Source organism: Lonchura striata, chromosome 2 (genome assembly GCF_046129695.1).
Source record: "Lonchura striata isolate bLonStr1 chromosome 2, bLonStr1.mat, whole genome shotgun sequence".
Taxonomy (NCBI): domain Eukaryota; kingdom Metazoa; phylum Chordata; class Aves; order Passeriformes; family Estrildidae; genus Lonchura; species Lonchura striata.
Window position 1 is genome coordinate 14,279,839 of NC_134604.1, and position 21,412 is coordinate 14,301,250.

The 21,412-nt window shown below is 44.9% G+C and overlaps 1 protein-coding gene across 2 annotated transcripts; it reads left to right on the top strand.

Annotated features, from left to right (window-relative positions):
* The first annotated feature begins 7,232 nt into the window (after positions 1–7,232).
* On the top strand, positions 7,233–21,287 carry POGLUT1 (protein O-glucosyltransferase 1). Of its 2 annotated transcripts, none has more exons than XM_021541526.2 (11): positions 7,233–7,315; positions 7,528–7,618; positions 9,389–9,532; positions 9,970–10,105; positions 12,698–12,819; positions 14,316–14,375; positions 15,365–15,464; positions 16,248–16,306; positions 18,102–18,269; positions 18,782–18,838; positions 19,456–21,287. In XM_021541526.2, exons 1-11 carry the CDS (start codon positions 7,237–7,239, stop codon positions 19,610–19,612), a joined length of 1,173 nt encoding a protein of 390 aa, XP_021397201.1. In that variant the 5' UTR covers positions 7,233–7,236; the 3' UTR covers positions 19,613–21,287. The 2 variants fall into 2 exon arrangements, with proteins under 2 accessions (XP_021397201.1, XP_077647085.1); XM_077790959.1 differs by having other exon boundaries at positions 7,285–7,315; positions 7,528–8,975.
* Positions 21,288–21,412: the final 125 nt, after the last annotated feature.

The following is a 21,412-nucleotide window of genomic DNA, read 5'->3' on the forward strand; positions in this document are numbered from 1 at the left end:
GATTTTTTTAAAACCACATTTTTTCAAATCCCAAAGTTGTGGTTTGAATTTACTTCATTTACTTTTCCCTGATTTAAATACAAGCTTTAGCTTAACCAGACAGAATATTCAAAATGTCCAGCTAAGAGGGCTATCACTGTGAGGATAAAGCCTAATTTTGGGAAGACGGGATCTAGTAATGCTTTGGAGACCCTCTATCCTATTAAATATGGAATAAGAAATTGTCCATATTACTGCCACTTGAGACCCAGCTCTTATAAAGTTTGAGGAAACTAAACTAATCACCATTAGAAAACAAGGGTCAGTAAGTGATAATTAAATAGCTTGGGGATCTATTAAAAAACTTTAGAAATCAATGTTTACACTGTGTAGTTACAAATTAGCTGCAATGGGCATTGTTAAGGAACCATTTTTATACAACAAACACTGAATGTGTGCACATTAGAAGAGTTCTCCCATGATTAGAAATCACAGCACAACTCATTTTATCCCATCCCTAAATTAGAAACTTAATGCCTCAGTTTATTAGCAGAAGGAAATTCTATTACATTCAAGCAATGCTAGGACAGAGAAAAGCACAAATTTTGTACAGCTCTGCAAAAAAGTTGTAACAAAGATGCTCACAATTACAGTTCCATGCTTCAATGATTTAACAACTTCAATGACTTTTTGTCTGTGGAGTCACAAACATCTAGGAATTCTCCAGCGATGATGGTCTTCAGGGAAAAAAGCAGCTGCAGCAAGGACAGTGGCAGTGACAAGCACTGGGACTTTAGGAGGAAACAAAGCCCTCTCAATGCTCAGCACATTGTACCTGAACACGCCTTTTGATGCTGGCTGAAATAGCATGGAAGAACTCCCACGTTCCATGTTGTCCAGGAATGTCTCCTAGCCAGGAACCCCAAGGAGCTGTGCATGGATCATTGTCTGAGCTCTGATCGGTGCTGTTCACACAAGCCTCTGCACAAGAGCCCTCCAAGAGCTTCTGAAAGGTACAGCTCCCCAGAGCTTCCCTAGGGACACAGGTTCAACCACACCGAGGTAACAGACACCACAAGTACATACAAGGTGTCTGTTTCCCTAAGAAATGTCCCGTTGCCACAGATGTCCTCTGTTCTAACCCATGTCCTCTGGAAAACTCAACCCATGGTTAGCAAAAGGCCCATTAAAATGCTGCTTACTTTTCTAGACTACAGCCACTCTAAGCCAACACCACCAATGTGGAAGGCAGCAATTTACAGTTTCCCAATGGCCTGTGGAATTTGGAAAACATTAATCTAATCCTCCACAGCATGCATTGCCTACAACAACCCCTTTCATGGGATCACAAAATCTCCACAGAGCACACCCCATCTTCAGTTGTTGAGTCTCTCTGTTACTGTGCATCTCTATCACTTGTGAAACAGTGCCAATCCCAGGCTACAAAATCACAACATGTTTTTGTTCCACTTTTCCCGTTTGCTTATCTCAACAAACCCACCCTCACTGCGATATGAGTTTCTGCTAGCACAGATGTGACAATCCACTGCAACTGAGTAGTGCCAGGAGTGCAACAGATTGACACTGCCCCCTTCCTGGCAGAGTTTCGGCATCGCTTTCCGCTGCTGTGGAAAATTTAGGCACCGGGGATTAGCTGGGGTACACATAAGGTTGCACTGACTTGCAGTCCATTGACAGACGTGTTGTTATGAATATGAAATCCACTGTTAGGAGATACCAGCGACTTGCTCCCTTACAAAGCTGTAGTGTCTTCCCTCAGAGACTACCCTGCAATCTGAAAATGGCTGCTCAGGATTCCCACATCAAGCTGATGCCAGCCTGTTTCCCTAACTTCCTTCCAGAGGGTGAGTGTTTTCCACCAGCACGCACTCCTCCATTTCACATTGCTTGTATTTCTGACTATTGAGGGAGGCAGGGATGTCTCACGCTGCCTTCAAGCTCTAAATGGCTTTCTGTGTCTTTATTTTCCTGCAACACTTCAAGGATCAGTTTTCTTCATGCCTCAGAGAAGTGGCATCTAAATCGTTTTAAACTGAAACAGGGACAGAATAAGCTGTGCAAATCATTTTCTAGTAGAACCTTAATTACATCCTGCAGTGTCTCGTCCTCAGCAAACCACCAGCAATAAAATTCTGCATTTCATTTTAAAACCGACAAGGCTGGGTTTTTCTATTTTGTTTTCCCCAATTGACATATCCATAATCTAGCTTGGGACTTTGTTCCACAGAATTTTTGTCAAAGGCTCTAGAGAGTGTGCCTGCAACTACTAAATCTTTCTCAGGTTCGCATTCAATTTGCAAGTTATACAACTGTAGCTAAAGAAAGAGACGTACTGTTTGCAGAAAGGTGTTTGCCAGATCCCCAGTGACAATGGCAAAAAGTGATTTATGATCAGTTGTAGTTAACATGGCCTCTCAAACAGATTTTTAGAAGTCTTTACAGCCATGGCCTAATGCCAATATTTTTTCTATAGAATGTGCTCAATTTCAGCTTGTGGTGATGTCCTGTGACTCAAATGCAAAAGCAAATGGGTACAAATATTGAATACATCCTCTTGATGAGACAAATGGCTTTTTACTTTCCAAATATCCCCCCATGCTCCACTATTACAAATTTGCCTTTCCCAGTTTTTGGTTTGTGCAGGGGTGCTGGTGACTTTAGTCCCTCAGTTCACAAGATGCTCACAATTACAGTTCCATGCTTTGATAATTTAACAACTCCAGTGACTTGATGTTTATGGGGTCACAAACATCTAGGAATTCTCCAGTGATGGTGGCCTTCAGGAAAAATAGTAGCTGCAGCAATGACAGAGGTAGTGACAAGTGCTGTGTCTTTAGGAGGAACCAGAACTCAGTTCATCCTTCTGTGCAGGAGTCCTAGGTTTCCTTAACTTCTCCAAGAAAGATAGATTTATCTGTACTGTTTTTAAGGGGTACAAATAAAAAGCCTTAGATATATTTCTGGCCCAATGTTTATAAGTGTATTTACATACTCAATTCACACTAAATAGGTGTTTTTCTTTCTCTTTGGGGCTGCCAATATGAAAAAAAAAATTAAGACACTGTCATGAGCACTGGAATCCTCTGACACATACAAATCCCTCAAGGGATGAAACCAGTGCAGTTCTTGCATCTTCTCCCAAGCACCAGATGTAGTTGGTTTGTGTTGCTCACACACAGCATGCACAACTACTTAAACTGTGACCTTGAGCTTGAGCTACAGATGCCTTTCCCACTGTTTCTTGGAAGCTCCATTGTTTCCTTTGCCTTGACAAATCCTCAGGCTGGGTTGAGGGCTGGGTTACTGATTTCCTTCACTGGTACATTCTGATGGGATTTCGTCAAAACTCAACTCTGCGGTCTCCAGCATTGTTTTGCCCAGTCCAAACCCAAGGTTCTGCAGACCCTGCAGAGTCTTAGTCTGAGCCTTCATTCATAACCCCAACCCTTACTGGGTGTCCTGTTCTGGCACTACACTTCTCTGCCATGCTCCAGTTGCTGTAATGCTTTTATAATTCCCCTCCTTTGCATAAAATAATTGAATATTCAATACCAAACATCCCCAAGCCATGTACTGCAGCTGTGGCCAGCCCTGAATCCTGACAGCCACAGTCCAACACCTCCACAGGAATGCATGTTATGAGACACAGTTCAGAGCCAGGGGAAAAGAAGCTGCACAAGGATCTCACCAACAGGAAACAATATTGACTCTCCAGAAGCTGTGTGGCTTCTTATGAGAAAGACTGGACCCATCCCCAGAAGCCTTGGTAATGTCAATCACAGGTTTTGAAGCTCAACAGCCTGTACATTTTCCTTATTCCCTCTGCTGAGATGGCCATTCTCCACAGGAAATATTCCCCATTATTTGAGGAATTCAAGAAGCATAGGACTTCCATTTGTCTCAAAAGGATGAATTAAAGGGGAGCAGCCCCCACTGCCACTCCTGCTCAAGCAGATAGCAGCAAAGAAAAGCCAGACCACAGCTCTGAGAGAAACTCAACATGTAGGAAGAATGTTTTCTTCAACTCAATCTTAAAAGCAGCTTGGAGAACCAAAGTCTTTCCTGAGCACTCTTCTAACCTATGTTGAATATGTAAAGCAAGGACAACAGATTTACAGTGAAGAGATTTTCCACTCCGGGCACATGGAACAGGATGAAAGTAAATTTGTGGGTGTTTATGCTTGATTTGGCAGAGAAAAAAAAATGAGGGAGGGGCTGTGTTTGAGGGAGGGTATCAAAGATCAGAGCCAGATGCTCCTGCACGGAGCTCTGGATTTACAGGAAATTAAGAAGGTAGAGAAGGTGAGGCAAAGGCTGTGTTTGAAGTGAGAGTCAAGGGGTTCTGAGGCTTACAACCATCCAAGGTGCTTGGGGGGAACTACAGCACATGCCAAAACCACACCACAGTGGCCTGGGGTGCTTTCATTATACAAAGCCTGGGAGAGCAGAGCCCGTAAATGTAGCTTCAAAAGAAGCTTCATCTTAAAGTCTTAGCTCTCAGGGTCTATTAAACATTTATGCTGACTACCACTCCTACTATTTGCTTCAGAGAAAGTACCCGAAATAACCTTTGCTACAGAGTGAACTACTACAGCTCTACTGGCTGAGTAGGAGACTTAGCAGAGAGCTGTGAGAAACAAACAGAAATGGTGTTGGAAGAGTGTGCTGATGTCTCTATTCAGTCAGCCAGGAAAGCAGCAGGAAAATATGGTCTGGAACCTGAGAGGGAAGACAGAAAACTTTGCTAGAACTAATGGGTGGAATGTAGAAATGTAGAAATGGCTAAGGCTGAGTGAGGCCAGTGGAGGCAAATATAGATATTTAAAAGTGTTGGCAATTTTTTGTTTTTACCTTACTAAGGTTGACACTTCTGGGGGAGTCTTCAGACCAGCCTCTAGTTGGGTCTGTGGCCACTGCAGTTCTAAGAACTATAGAAGAGAAGAAAGAAAGCAGACCCCTATGCAGGAATCAAAAGGAAGACAGAGGATCTTGAGGAGAAGATGAAAAGAAGGGATTAATTTTCCTGATTTGCTTAAAAAATGTTTGGCCATGCAACAAGGATTTAGGATGAGACAGCCAGAAGTACTCAAGGCTTTCACTCTAGGAAGTTGTTACTATTAATAGCAGATAATACACAAAGATTCACTTATTCCCTCACAGGGACAACCCTGGTAGAGGGCTGTGCTGGCACTAGCACCTTCCAAGCAGGTGTTCAGCAAGTCCCTCAAAGTGACTTATTTCAATGGGTGCACACAGGATCCCGCAGACTTTGCCTGTAGCAGCTGCTGCCCTCCGGTCACACAGGCAGGGCTTGATCCCAGTATTCACTTGGGGCCTTGCACAGAGTGAGCAGACTTGGTGCCTGGATTTTATCAGCTCTTGCAAATTCAGTAGAACTACTGGTCTCTGGAATTTAGCAGTCCTTGAGAAACCTTCACTCTCCTTGTCAGCACATGTTTTTCCTCTTTGGTCTATTTTCTGGTAATCATTTCTCCACCCAAACCTACAAATACTTACAGGACCAACTCAGTTTCACACAAAAGAGGCCTTTATGACTTTGGAGTTGGAGTCTGTTGTGGCTAGAGTTCACTCTATAGAAACTTAGTGTAAACGTGGCTCCTTCCTATTAATGAGCAACCACAGCTCTTCTTCCTGAAATCCAAACCCATCAAGCCAGGAAAAATGAATGTTTAGTGTTCACATTTGAATATTGACTGGTCTGGATTCATGTTTGGATGGTATCTGCTTATCCCCAACCCCTCTGACCTACGTTCATTTGGGTGGCTTATCAGCCTGGGTATTGCATCTAGCACCCAGCTGATAAGCCTGTTTCTTGAAGGATGGCCAAATATGACCGAGCTGACCTAAACTCAACTACCAGACACTAAGAAGAGGGTAGCTTTGAATACTGCATTCTTACAAACCATTTTGCAAAGTAAAAGTCCTATGCATTATGTTGATGGTGCTCAACCACCGATTCTCAGTTCTCTTCTTTCATAGAGCCATGAAATAGCTTGAGTTGGAAGGGATCTTTAAAGATCATCTCAGCCTTGAAGGACATCAACGTGTTGCAATGAGTCCAAAGGAGGGCCACCAAGATGACTATGGGGATGGAGTAGCTCCCCTACAAGGAAAGGCTGAGAGAATTTGGTTTGTCCAGCCTGGAAAAAAAACAGCTTAGGTGTGACCTAATTGCAGCCCTCCAGTACCTGAAGATGGAGGGGGACTTTTTACAAGAACATGTAGAGACAGGACAAGGAGGAATGGATTAAAACCAAAAGAGCATGGGTTTAGATTAGCTATTAGGTAAAAAATTCTTTACTATGAGGGTGGTGAGCCACTGGTACAAATTGCCTAAAGTTGTGGATGCCCCATCCCTGGAAGTGTTCAAGGCCAGGTTGGATGGAGCTCTGAGCAGCCTGGTCTAGTGAAAAACATCAGGAACTAAACAACGCTTAAAGTCCCTTTCAACCCAAACCATCCGATGATTCCATGACTCCTTGCAGTCCACAGCCCTAAGTTGCAAGGAAATGTATACAAATCAGTCTGAACCTTTACATAGTAACGATGAGATTTGTGACTTTACTCTAGATGTTCAAATTGAATCAGGCCTTGGCAACAGCGAGTGGCGGGCCAGGAGAAAGAGCCTCTTACAGGCTGGGCCGGCTGCGTGACGAATCCGGGCGCTCTGGGGCAATTCTCCCCCAAAAACGCCCGAAGGCAGCGAGGGCCGGCAGCCAGAGCCGTGCGGGGCTGGCGGGACTCCTGAGGGCGGAGCTCGGAGGACGCTTGGAGGGGCCATCCCAGCTGCACACCCAGAGCTCCTCTGGGCAGCGGCTGCCTGTGCGGCACTGCCCCATCTGACCCCGCCATCGCGGCGCGGCGATGCCCGCCCGCCCGCCGGCACTCCGCCATCGCTGCGCGGCGATGCCCGCCCGCCCGCCGGCACTCCGCCATCGCGGCGCGGCGATGCCCGCCCGCCCGCCGGCACTCCGCCATCGCTGCGCGGCGATGCCCGCCCGCCCGCCGGCACTCCGCCATCGCGGCGCGGCGATGCCCGCCCGCCCGCCGGCACTCCGCCATCGCTGCGCGGCGATGCCCGCCCGCCCGCCGGCACTCCGCCATCGCGGCGCGGCGATGCTCGCCCGCCCGCCCCTCAGCGCTCGGGCGGGAACTACAGCTCCCGTGGCCGCGCGGGGCGGGCGCGCCGCCATCTTGGGCCGGGCGGCGGCGGCCATGGCCGCGGGGCGGGCGGCGCTGGCGCTGTGGGCCGTGGCGGCCGCGCTGTGCCGCCCGCAGCCCGCCCTGGCGGCAGGTGAGCGGCGGCCCGGGGCCGGGGCCGGGGCCGGGGCCGGGGCCGGGGCCGGGGCCGGGGCCGGCGGGCCGGGCGGCTCCCGCAGTGCCCCGCGGCGGAACGCGCGCTGGAAGGCGCGCCCGACCCGCTGCCCGTGCCCGCCTCCCCAGCGCGCCGCTTGTTCTGCTGGCGGATGGAGCGAACCTTTGGCTTTTCCTCCCCGTGTGTTTTAGATGCCAAGTGGAAAACGATAGCTGGCCAAATTAAGAGAGCTGTGGAAGCCTATGAGCCGTGTGTAAAGGAAAATTGCAGCTGCCACCAAAGGTGAGACTAGTTTCCTTTCGACTGCGCAGGTGTCCGGACATAGGAGGGGATGCTTTTGGCATCGGAGTGGGATAAGCCAGGGAATATTTTGGCCCAGAGGTGTCACAGCTGCAGCTCTGGGCTGGGCCGCACACCTTGTTACCCTCTGCAGCTGAGCACACTGTGTGGTGGCGTTTCATGCATGACCACACAGTAAAGCATACACATAGCTGGTGACACTTCTCTTAACAACCCACTTCTGCCCTCTCACTCAGTAGGGCTGGGGAGGGTTGATACGTTTAATCAGCATTTTTATTTAAAGGAGGAAAACGAATTTAGAAGTTACCGTATCCTTCTGCCTTTAGGATTAGGATTTCAGATGCAGAAACAGAGATGCCCAACTTCAAGCCTCCTATTTAAAAGTATCAGATGTGCTCACTCATTTTGGGGTTTGAGTGCTATATTGACTTTTAAAATCAGATGAGTCATATTGAGCTACTGTTTGTACACTCTGTTTGGAGTTTTTGATACTCATTCCTCTTGAAATATTGATGAGGGAAAGTCTCTTCTAGCTGAGCTTTCCAGTCTTTCCTAAGTTCCAATCCAGATACAACCTAAAGACATATCCTAATCTTTAAACACACCAGCTCCTGCCCACCTTTAGGCCAGACACTTTCCCAAGTGATTACAACCTCCAAAAATCTGCTGCAGATCATGACAGGCAATAGTAACATGAAGTTAGGCTGTGAATGTGCCATGGCACTGCATCTCTCTTCCTGTCCTCAAGCTCATCCTGTTTGCATCCCTACCACACTGCTCATGCTGTTGTTGTCAGACTGTCTCCACAATGGCAATTCCTGACATAGTTTTACTGCTCTCTATCCAATTAAGAAATAACAGAATTCTGGAGGTTGAAGGGGACCTCTTGAGATCATCAAGTCCAACCGCTCTGCTCAAGTAGGGTTGCCAGGACTGTGACTGGTCAGGTTTTGAATAGCTCAACATTAATATACCAAAGAAACTCTACAGCCTCTCTCTGCAGCCTGTACCAGTGTTTGGCCACTCACACAATGGGATCACCCTGACAGTGTTTTCTTAAACTGAAACATTGATGAAATGTCTACCTAAAAGCAAAGAATGTTTCCTTGGCTGTTACAGTCTGACACTGTTTAACATGCTCCAAGCAGTTAGATCACAGGACTTTTAGACTAATTTTATATAAGTTGCATCTTCCTCCTGTGTTTTCTTATATTTATTAGGTTTGTGCTTCCATGCTGTATTCCTGGAGCTCGCTGGTGGTGTGCAGAAGTCACAGGACGTGCTGCATAGGCCTGTCCTCCTGTGTCAGCTTTCACTCAGCCAGTGTTCCTGGGTGATGGTATTTCATGCAACTAGACTGTTACCTACATTTAATATCTACATGGCATGACATTGTGTGAGGAATTTAGTCTTGGTGTGCCCCATCATTTTTGGAGAGCCAGAGCACAAGGGTGAAGTGAGCTGGTGGGTTTTACCCAAAACATGGCAGGGTAGGTCAGGTACTTTTGTGAGAGAGCGACTAGAGTTGTCCTATGCTGAGCTTTGTGTTCAGGCAAACGGCACCTAGGTAAAAGTGTGAAACTTGGACCTATGAGTCTCTGAGTAACTTCCAAGTGACTTAAAGTGTCACACCAGAGCTCCTAGAAGCTATATGGAGCTTCTTTTAGCTAGAAGTTTGTTCTGCACACTGCAGTATTTAATGCACAGTATCCTCCCTGTGGTACATAATAATGGCTGATGGTTTTGTTTCAGTGTCTGGAAGCAGGACCTGGCTCCTTTTCGAGGTGGCATTTCCAAGGAGACAATGTCAGACGTGGTGAGCCGGAAGCTCGGGACCCACTACCAAATAATTAAAAACAAACTGTATCGTGAGCAGGACTGCATGTTCCCTGCAAGGTAAGAGCTGTGCAGAGGATCTGCTCTCCCTAACTGGGACAGAAGAGTACTTCCAACACTGCCAAGTTGGCAGTTATTGGGTACAATGATATTTCAGAGGTCTGAATTCCTCATCAGAGCAGGAGCCTGGGAAATAAACTACTAGGCTTATATGCATCAGTGGGAAAGTGTCACTGTTGCACTACACAGTGCACAAAGGGTTGGTTGGTTGTGGAATCCCAGAGAAATTCAGATCAGGCCAGATTTAATAGGATGTGTTGCCTCACTGGTGCCCATACTGCAGTGGGACTTGGAGGCTGCTGTAGGCAGTTCCCAGTTTGCACCATAGTATGGCTTAGGCTTGCCATCTCTTCTGCCTCTGTGCAGAGGAAGGCCTACAAGAGACTGCAGGAATCTGCCTCCTTATAGCTCATTTGACATGTGTTATTTCTCCACAGATGCAGTGGAGTTGAGCACTTCATTCTGGGGATCATCCACCGCCTCCCTGACATGGAAATGGTAATCAATGTGCGAGACTACCCTCAGGTTCCCAAGTGGATGAAACCCATTATCCCAGTCTTCTCCTTTAGCAAGGTAAACACACTTATAAAAGCCAAGCATTTCCAAGATGTGCATGTCCTTTTTTATCTTGGGAACATATTTTTGAGGATAGTTCTCTGCAGATTTTGTGTGCATCAAAATTGCTTGCTCTTTCTTGCCCTTTGTTTCCTTTTGCTTCCAGTTTTCTGACAGACAGACTTACAAATCAATTTGATAGATCAGCTTTTCCCCTCTTCCAGGTCAAAAAGTGTACCTCTGCTGCAGTGGAATGATACACATCTGGGTGGGATATGTGCCAGCATCCCTCCCATTTGCTACAATACCTCTGTTAAAATTGTAGCCATAGTTTATCAGCAATATTAAGGATTTTTGATCATGTCAGTGGTCATACAGTTATCTCATTTAATGTGAATATATTAGTCCTTTTTATGTGGTGCCACAGATGGGTGTTTTTATAATCTTGTCACCTTCTGTGAACCCTTTTCTCCTGGATTCCCTTTTCCACCTGCAAATGTGCACACATATGCAGAGGTGCACACATGCATGGAGACAATCATTCTTTGCTTCTCCATTCCCAGACTCAAGAGCCCTCCTCCATGTTTTCCTACCTTTCCCGCTCTTAAACCTGACTGTAGCACAGGGCCTCATCCTTTTCAACAAAATGTTCTTACACCTCAGGATTTGGCTAATCTTGCTTTGCCTTAGGATATCCCTGTATGCTCAAATCCTGCACTTCCATGACTATTTCCTATTCTTGGCTGAAGTCCAGCAGACAATAAGATGCAAGGAGAAGCAATGAACTCTTTGGTGTTGCTAGTTCAAACCCAGCTCTGTTTCTGCTAACTTGCAGCATCTTACTCTGAACATCTTCAGCTCATGCAATCTGAACCATAATATGATTCATAACTATTGCCTACTCTACAGCAATCCTAAAATTCTCTCTAGATTTTCAGTACAGGCAGTAACCATGTTCACTGCTGGATGCAGCAGCAAAGCCAAACTGTCTTGCTCCTTGACCACTGAACAACCTTAACTCTAGCCAGCAGAACACAAGTTTTTGCAAAGCAGGTTGCAGGAGTTTAATCTTCGCAGCTGTGTTCATCATTCTGCCCCTGAGTGCCTTGCTAGAAACTGAGCTCTGCACTCACTGTTGTCCAGTACATGAACTGTAACCTCATCCCTATCTTAACTGAAACCCAGTGACCCAGGCACAGCTCACATTTCAGCAGCCAGTGTCAGGAAGACTTCAGGGTGCTGATCCCACGAGCTTTCTAAACCTGAAAGTATAAGGGATTGAAGTATTGTCCTGTTCTGCATCTCAGAAAGCTGATCATGGAGCTGTCATGGTCTCTAACCAGTGCCTGGTAGCAGGACTGGGAAGGTAGAGAAGCACACACTCATTCAAGTTGGAAGGGACCACACATGGTCACCCAGTCTAGCACCTTTGCTCAGAGTAGAACAGCTCTGGGCTGCATCCTGTTCAGATCTGAGCATCCCTGGGGACAGGGCATTCACAGACTTTGACCTGTTGTCAGAATGAAAATGCACTTCCCACTATTTAACTGGAATTTCTCCTCTTGTAATCAAAGCCTGCTGCCATTCATTCTGGCTCTGCACTACAGAAAAGTGTGCCTCCTCCTGAACTCTCCCATTAGGCAGTAGGGGATGGCATTTACATTCACCCAAGCCCCTTCTTCCTGTGCATGGACGAACCCATTCCTCAGCCCCTGTTCATAAGTCATGTGCACTAACTTCCTAACTACCTCAGTGGCCTTGGACTCTCCAGTATCTCCAGGTGACAGATAGATGGATAATTATTTAGGAAGTTTACTACTAGGGCAAGGAAGTTGCCTAAAGTCTGATTTCATGGAAGGGTTTAGTCTTTAAGTGCTGGTCTTCCCTCTGATAATATATGGGGACTTAAGCAACCAGACAGGAGTGAAGAACTGGAATTCTTACATGACCTGGATATTTGTTACAGTGAATTGTTAAGTGATCTCTGGGAAGTCTGGAATGAAATGAAGTGTTGGAAACCTTAATGTGAAAGTGTCTCTAAGTGCCTCTATCTCTGAGGAGGTAATAATGCCTCTTGACTTATCATCAGAAGAAAATATTTGTAGCTACACATAGGCACAAGCCTTTAGAAAGGTGAGTTGAGCTCAGGTCTTCTGCTATTTACTAATCAACTGCATCATGGATCTCTTTTGCTGTTTTCTACATAAAAGTCCTGTGTCATCACACAGCAAGACAAAGCCTTTTTAAAGTCATTGAAGCATTTCAGCATCAAGCTGTCTTCATATGAGCCCTGCCCAGGGAGGTTGTGGAGCCTCCCTGTCTGGAGACATTCTGAACCCCCCCTGGACGTGTTTCTGTGTAACCTGCTCCAGGTGACCTGCCATGGCAGGGGGGTTGGACTGACTGATCTCCACAGGTCCCTTCCAACCCTAATAATTCTGTGATTCTGTAAGCCCAGCAAATGGTGTCTCCAAAGCTCTTTTGACCTCTTTTGGACACATAATGGAGAAAGCTAACAGAACTCCCAGAAGGAACATTTACTGGTGGGCTCAGTTAGTAAACCAAAGTAGATATTACTCTCATTCTTGCATAACTCTGCTTTTTCTCAAGACTTCTGAATACAATGATATCATGTATCCTGCCTGGACATTTTGGGAAGGAGGACCAGCTGTTTGGCCAATTTACCCAACAGGTTTAGGGCGCTGGGACCTCATGAGAGAGGACCTCAGAAGGTATGTTTTGGAAATGGTTATGTGTGGGGGGAGGTGTCATGGAAGACAAAATTCCATCTTGCACTGGGCCACTGTTGATGTCTAAGACCATAAGTCTGTTGGGCTGTGATCTGTCCTGCTGCCTCACATTAACTACCTACAGCCTAACTGCTGTATGGGAATTCTCCATGGAAACCTTGCATGATGTCACTGGAAGTTATAATTAGCTCCTCTGTTTGCAACCCTTTAGTAAGGAATGCAGAGGACAAACTGTGCACATCCTTCATGCTGTCAGGGCCAGATTACTATCAGGTTTGGGGAGAGCAGGTTTGTCAATAAAGTAGCAGTTATCTTTTGCCTGCAGAAATCTCCCCTGACATACAGAAATATTTTTCTTTCTTTTCAACTACTTCTCTAGGAGCTGTGGTTTTTTTACTGCAGGGATGATCCAGGATGTTTGTATAAGCTATTGGAAGGCTAAAGGAAAGCCTTCTTTAGATCTGCTTTTACTTTAGTGTCATTGTGCAATACAAAAACCCGGAATCATTCCTAGGAATCAAAAGTCACCACTGGGCTAAACAGAAGACATATCTGGCTGGAGGTCTTCCTTTTGGCAGGATGTTTTGATTTATTAGCAGAGTAAGGGGCTGATTCCCATGGAAAGTGACAAAGCAAGTATGCAACAGTGAGTGAACACAGAAACAAAATATCAATAAAATACTTCTATGTAATTGACGTCCAAATGCAAGGTTGAATCTTTCATTCTTCAAAATCTGAAGATCCACATGATTATTCATAGCTAAAGCTTAATGTGTTGTAGTGTAATGGAGGTGCAAAGCTTGTGTTTTCACTATAAGGAAAAGCAAAACTTGACCTGCACAGGCAGATCAGCTTGAGGGTAAGGACCTGCATGTTCCACCAGGTGCAGTAGAAAAATATGGCAGAGTTCCCCTGAGAAGTGGTGAGGCAGGTGACTGCACTGGCAGAAAAAAACCCTAGGTGAACAGCTATCTTGAAGGACTTGATTTGATTTAAAATGAAAGTGAATAATAAAAACAATGAACTCTTGTGCTTTAAGTGCAAAACACTACGTGTGTTTTTTGTTTCTTGATTGGTAGTTTTTGTTTTGTAGTGGGAAATGACTGATTAGAAACTCTGTAGTCATTTTTTCACTATCCATATTCAGTGAACTATAGCAAAATAAAGCCACAGCACAAGAAGTGGATTAGGTAAACTTTTAATACTCTTCAAGGTTTGGTAGGGAGCTGTGTGTAATACATTGTTTTGCCTGAAAGGTGTTCTGGAAAGTAGTCTGTATTAGGTTGCCTGAAACACAATATTTACAGGAAAACCTGTTTCATTGGACCTGGCTGAGAGTTTTTGTGTGCTATAATGAAGAAAGTTATTTCCATCAAAAATGAAGAATAGAAGAAGACATCATGCTGTGAAAGCTGATGAGAGTGTTGTTTCATGGTTATATTAAATAATTTATTACCATGTATAAAAAATATTTTCAGATCTGCAGAAAAATGGCCATGGAAGAAAAAAATCTCTAAGGGATATTTCCGAGGATCCAGGTGAGCATTTTTTTCCTGCAACAGAAGATTCTACCAACAGGGGCTGTGACAGCTCTCTATATGTAGAAATTTCCATGTCTCCTAGACCTAAACTCTAATTAAGTGCACCTCACAGTGTATTTTCCAAAAGTAAGGAAAGTGAGACATGTTATACAGTATTGCACTATTAGTTATTCTCCAGAAGAACTGCCATTTGCAACTAGTTTATTTTAATCACCTAATACTGGAAACAGAAGTTGTGATAGATTTGCCACATTATTTCTTAATGACTAAAACTGTCACCTCAGGAGCCCACTTGTTTTGTTCTGTGAAGGGAACTGCAGGTGCTTGATACAAATTTAAAGATTTAGTATTGCTATTCATGCATCCTGCCAATATGAATGCTTTATTTGCTCTGCCAGTGCTCCACACTGAATGAAAAGTATTCTGGCCCTAAGTTACCCAAGTAGTGGGAGATAAGAGAATATTTTTTTTGACCTTTCTCCAGTGGTAGTTTGAAACAATGCTAAGCTCCACACTTTGTTTCTTCCCCTTCCCCAATAGGGAAGGATTTGGTGGCTTTCCAGGTAGGCTCAGCAGGTGATGGGGAATGTCTCACAAGGATGTAATAACCTTGTTTATCAGCAGTGTTTTAAAGTCCTGTTAGAGGGATCACTGCTGAAGATACTGAGCATCTCTTAACTCTCTCTGACTTAGGTGGGAGTCAGAGTATTTGGCACCCTTCAGGATAAAGGAAGCAGGATTTGTCTTGGGAATTGTTTAAATAATACTGTTAAATATGTAGTCAGTCAAATACTTCTGGTACCCATAACTCATTTTCTTCTGTTAATATACCCTTGGGCAGAAATACACTGTGGTACACACTTCATAGTGTTTTGGGGGCACACAGGGAGGTCAGCCTCAGAAAGAAGCAGTGCCTCAAGTCCTGTAGTCTGTTAGCTGTGTTGAGTCATGGGGATTAGCAAGTAGTGATAACGTTTCTTTTTCAGAACAAGCCCTGAGAGAGATCCCCTCATCCTGCTGTCCCGAGAAAACCCAGAACTTGTTGATGCTGAGTACACTAAAAACCAGGCTTGGAAATCTGAAAAGGTGTGTGGGTGTTAGTCTGTCTTCTGAGTGTGAAGGCCAGAAAAGGTGGCATTGCAAGATGGCTTTGATGGGAGACAAACATCTTGTTGGAGAGTTGTGGGTGATCCTTTAGAGTGGGGGAGGTTTGTAGTTCCTTGATGGCTGCACCTCTAACAGATGAAAGAAAAGAGTCTCTAGAGCCTGGCAGGCCAAACACTTCCTTCCATGCTTGTTGTTCAAGGAAAGGAAAACACATAAGAAAATGAATCTCTGCCAATCTCCTCCTCTCCCACAACAACAAAATTGGCCAACCCTTCCCCTTCTGTCTCTGAGCCGCCTCTCTGGTGTTGTCAGTCTTCAAGCCTTTTTCTGTTTTCTCCATTTCTTGATCTCATTGTGGATAACTTTGTGATAACTGTTGCTGATAACTTTTTCGTTTCTTACTTAGTCTACAGTCCAGCTCTCTCCAGACAGTCTTGGCTAATCCAGTTACACTTGGCTTCACACAGTTCATTGTCCCAAGCTGTTTTCCACTCTGTAGCTGCCAACAAAACATTATCATTTAATGTGTTTGTGCTGGCATTCACTTACAGGCAGTGTGTAATTTACTGAGCTTTTTTTCATGTTTGAAGGGCTGGGAATTCTTTATAATCCTTCTAACAGCCCACCAGAGAAGGTTTTCTCAGAAGTGGGAATGGAAGGTTTTGACACATCACCTTTGTTTCTAACTGAGAAGGAAAACAAGTTAAATCATTATTTGAAGCTTACTGTTTTGTTTTGGTTTTAATTTCTCTTTATTTTAAGGATACCTTAGGAAAGCCTCCTGCAAAGGAAATTCCACTGGTTGATCACTGCAAATACAAGTAAGAGTTTTGATTAGTAAAGCTTTTCAAGGGCTGTGGGTTAGTCTTTCCTTGCATGGTATAGGGTCTCATTTTATTTTAAGGTCTAATTCAACAACCAGCTTCATGTAGATATGAAAGCTTGTGAGCAGATATAAGACAGTTGAAAATTTGTGAGTTTAGCATGACAAGTGCTGCCACTGGGTGTATATAGTAAAAGAGAGAACCTGAAATCTGATTGAGCACACCTAGTATTAATTCATACTTTTTATGTTGTTTAGGAGAATGTGGTTTTGATTTACAAAGGTTTTTATTCTTTAACTACTTAATGAGGGTTTTTTGGTGTAACACTTACAGGTTTCCATTTACAATATAAACTCTTAGTGTGTGTGCACTTGTGTATAAGATGTTTTGCTTTTTCTTCTGCTAGTTGTCATTCAGCCAGCCAGGATCTGCTGATATAAGAGCTCAGTCATTTGGCTGAATCTGTGTTTTTGTGCAAATGTGATTGACTTGTCTTATTTTGTATTTCACTAGACTGTAGCACAGATTTCTCCCTTCTGTTACACGTACACCGCCCAACTCTGTCGCTCCCCAGCCCATCATATGGTGTAGGCTGAGACCTTCTCACACACTTTTGTTGTAGCTCAGGGAGGTAGGGTCAACACCAACTTTTGTCTGCTGCTTTCAGTGTAGGTGTTACAGCAGGCTGGCTTGGCTGAGGTCATGGATGGTGGGAGCTGTGTCTGGAATTGGGCAAAGGTAATTGCTTGCTTCCAGGCCATCATTCTTGTTGCATCTCTACATGTATTTGTTGAGTTCCTAATACAGTGTGCTCCTTGTCCTTGTTTTGAAATCCTAGGTAGTACAAAGGATGCAAAGTAATTTCAGATTTACTCCTTGTTATTTACTGCTGTGCTAAGTTTAGCTGTAATTCCCATCTTGCCCTAAATATATCTAATATATAAGCTCCACCCAAAATAGCTTCATTAAAGGAAGAACTCTCTTCCCCCGGCTCAAAATGTTTAACTTCAAAGATCAGTATATGTTCTGGGGAGGTTTACCCGTAGGAAAAACAGCTTTCTATATAATAGAAGAAATGTGGGTTTGATCAAGAAAACAAGTAAGCAAAGAAACATCCCTATGAGATACAGTTTGCTAAGAGAAATACCCCCTTGCCACAGTCAAGCCCACTTTTCTAACTTGGCAGAAAATACTGAAAACAAACTTTTGGATTCTTCGTTATCTGCAAAGTCCATCTGTTGTATGCTGGCCCATTTAACCTCCTATGGTTGCATTCCCAAGTTACTATGAAACAATTACATTCAGATTAAAGCAGAATCCCAGAGGAAAAAATAACCTGAGATAGATGTGGCAAAGCACAATGATGAACAGAAAAACTTCACTGAAAGGCAAGAGAGAATTGGAAAGAATTTCCTTGTGGTTGATAAAGCCTCTGAGTGACCCCATAGGGTCACGGAATCCATATTGTGATCTTCCATGCTTTGCTGGCAATTGTCCACAAGGCCTCATTGGTTTGTCACAGACAGTGCCTTTATCAGAGGTAAAGCCTCACACCTTGAATTTCTCAGTGAGTTTTGACAGCAGAAACTCACCCAGCACACCCTTAACTTCAGCTCACCTTTCCTGTGAGCAGCTTCAAATAAATGCCTTTCCTCTGTTTTAGTGACTGGTGTGCTGCTCAGCTGCTGCCTGTCAGGGAAGGTTCACCGCTCCTTGGAGACCAGCACACCTTAGTGCATTTCCTCACACAGGATGTGTGATCAGGTCCCTCTCTTTGCTCTTCCTTTCAAAGGTACCTGTTTAATTTCCGGGGAGTGGCGGCCAGTTTCCGCTTGAAGCACCTTTTCCTGTGCGGCTCACTCGTCTTCCATGTCGGAGAGGAGTGGTTGGAGTTCTTCTACCCCCAGCTGAAGCCTTGGCTCCACTACATCCCGGTGCGGTCAGACCTCTCTGACGTCAGGTGTGGGGCCTGAGGCCACTGCATGGAGCATTGCATACCATGGGGAAGCCTTTGGGAAGGTGGGATGGTTTGTGTTAGGCCATGAAGTGCCTCCACTCTGAGGCATCAGGCAAAGATTTTTGGAGGTCATGGTCTTTTCATCACTACCCCCAGAGAATCCTTTGCTGATTTGGGGAGTGCAGTTACACTGGAGTAAGATTCTCACTCTCACTGAAATCAGCAGGCACTAGACACTTAAATTTGCAAGTGGGCAACAGTGATAAGGGGGGAGAAGAACTTAACCAGTGGGCCAAAAATGTGTTAGCTCCCAGATTTCAGGAAGTTGTCCAGAAGTGATGTGAAACAATCAAGCAGAGAAGTTGCTTCTGTGCTGAGGTGAGCAGCTCTTTCACTCACTTGTAGACTCTTAACCTCACCCTCCCCAACAATTTAGCTAAGGGATTATGTTCTCCACTGAGCCAGTTGTTTCATAGCTTTTTTTTTTTTTTTCTGTGTATGTGTCTTCATTTTAGGGAGCTCTTGCAGTTTGTAAAGGAAAACGATGCCATAGCACAAGAAATTTCAGAGAGGTAAGCAGTATGTGCTTCCTGGCTATTAGGCAGTCTTCTTCTAAAACATTGTCTTACACTGCTTTTGAAGGGGTTGCCCATCAAAGACAACCAGTATTAGTAGGGTGCAGTATAACTGATCTTCTGCAATAAGAGTAGGAGGGCTGGAGCAGTGATAGCAAGCAGAGGGAAGCAGAGAGCAGGATGCTGTGCTTAGCTCTTCAGTTCACATGTGACCCATGTCAGGAACCCCATGGAAAGCTGGCAGAGGTTGGGAGCTTTCATCTCAGTATGACACAAGCTGGCTCCTGGGAGCTGTGTCTGCGCTGTAAACATTATCTATCCAGGCTGCTCTGAAGCAGCATGCATCAGGGCTGCTCTAGTTGCATGTGATAAGTGGAATCTGATATTTATTATCCCAGATAGCAAATACCGTCCTGAGGATAGCAAAAGCACTGCAGCCGTCAGAGCTGTGAGCATGAATGAAAATTGTAAAATTAAAACAGACAGTACAGAGCAGTGTGTGTTGTTTCTCATTTGAAACAAGGAAATGCGAAAGTTGATATACATCCAAACCAAAACTAATGACTCTTGTAGGAACTGGAAAACAGTCCTGACTGTGACTTGTGTGTCTCTAGGGGACGTCAGTTCATCACTGAGCACTTGGAGATGGAGGACATCTCTTGCTACTGGGAGCATCTGCTGTCTGAATATTCCCAGATCTTGACTTACAAAGTGAAAAGGAGGAAAAGCTACAGCGAGATCACTTCTGGACAGCTGAAAACAGAACTGTAGAGACTTCTCTGTTTTTCTCTCTGGCTCAAACTGGTCACTGTGGAAATCTGAAGATCAGTATTATTTCTTGCTCTCTCAGACTTACCTTTCACAGTAGAACTGCACTGGGACCTGGTTATATTGTCACCTCAAGAATGTTAAGCAGCATATTGGATTAAGACTAATGGGGTGGTCAGTCATGCCTAGAGGAGGGATGTTAGCATTTAGGACTTAGTTACTACCTGTCTCAAAATGATCCTAAATCCCATTCAGTCGATGAGAAGCCTTAGTGGACTTATTACCAAAGGTCATGGCAAAGGACACAGGCTGAGCTGCACTCAGCTAGTAAATACTTGCCCCTTTGTTTGGCAAATGTTTTCTCAGCTGGGTGATAGCACTTGGGGTATTAGGTGTTCTCTGACAAACGCAGGTACTGGGATTTGGGGCTATATAACTTTCTGGGTAGCTTAGGGTTTATGTTGGGTTTTAGAGGTCGATGGTAAGGTTTTGACATGCCCTTGGAGGATAACTGATCCTTGCAGAGTTACCCTACCTACCTCACAGGGGATCAGCATACGGTGGTGATGGGGCCATCACCAGTGATGTGCTTGGCAACTGAGACAGAGATTCTTCCTCCAGCAGATGAGCTGGGTGCCTGCACAGCCCTGCACAACTGAGCCCCTGTTAATTATCTCTCACCAGCTGCCTGGCCAGACATCCTGGGATGTCATCCTTAGGAACCCAGAGAAAGTATTCACTGAGGTAGATTCAGCACTTCCTTTTTCCAGAAGTGCAGAGTCTGCTCTGATCCCCTTCTGTAATCTTTCCAGGATTATTTTAAGTGTTTGTTTTTTTTTTTTTGGTTTGGTTTTTTTTTTTTGTTTTTGTTTTTTTTTTGGGGGGGGGGTGGCCTTTTTTTTTTTGAGACTGGTAATACATCTGCTCACTTTACTACTTGCTTTTCTTCCCCACATCTGTGCCACTTCTTTTTTCATCTCCTTCAGCCTGGTTGAGGGAATGTCTTCAGTCACACAGTAGCAGCTACTGCTCACATTACCCATTTTGAGTTGCTCACAGGCTGATTGTGCTCGCTGTGTTTATGCCCACCACAGCCTCTTGGCTAAGGACTGCAATTCCTGAAATGCTCTGTGCCCCCTAAGATAAGAGGCTGGAGGCAGCAGCATCTTCTCTGGCACCCAGACAGGAAGAGTGTGGGGTGCCAGGAGGGACACAGGAGCCTCCCAGGGGAGCCTCCTTGTTGGTAAAGCAGCCTCAAGGCTGAGAGAGCAGCACATTATAATGGAAGAGGATGATAGCAACAGCTCTCAGGCCCTCTGCAGTCAGTGTGTATCAGGGAAGAAGGAAATTGCATGGAACAATAACATTTAATGTGTGCCCTCGCAGAGGCCTTGCAGCCCTGGCACAGGGACATAGCAGCTGCACTATTGATCAAGTGCTGGTTGCTGGGGCAGTGTGTTGGTTTTGGGACCAGTGCTGGGGTTATTTCATCCAGCAAAGGAAACAGAATGGGGCATTAACCTGGTTTCCCAGGAAAGTTGTGCCAGAGTGGAAGGGGTTTTCTGGTTTTCTATTTTTAGCCAACAGAGAGACAGCACTCCAAGAAACCGAACATCTCTGTATGATATTTTAAAACCATTTGTAATGAAGGGCTTTTTGGAATAAAACAAAAAATGAAGTTTTGTTGGATGCATTTTCTTCATCAGAAGAGTGATAGGAGGTCTGCAGAGCCCCAGCTTTTCCACCCATAGATCTTGCGATGACACTTGATTGTTGCAGCTTAGGTGGCCCTTGGCCAAAGTG

What these genes read in the sequence shown, in the direction of transcription:
- POGLUT1 (XM_021541526.2), top strand. Translation starts at nt 7,237, where the DNA reads ATGGCCGCGGGGCGGGCGGCGCTGGCGCTGTGGGCCGTGGCGGCCGCG. An exon ending in GGATATTTCCGAGGATCCAG is followed by an intron (nt 14,376 to 15,364) that starts GTGAGCATTTTT and finishes TTTCTTTTTCAG; the next exon opens with AACAAGCCCTGAGAGAGATC. An exon ending in GCACAAGAAATTTCAGAGAG is followed by an intron (nt 18,839 to 19,455) that starts GTAAGCAGTATG and finishes GTGTGTCTCTAG; the next exon opens with GGGACGTCAGTTCATCACTG.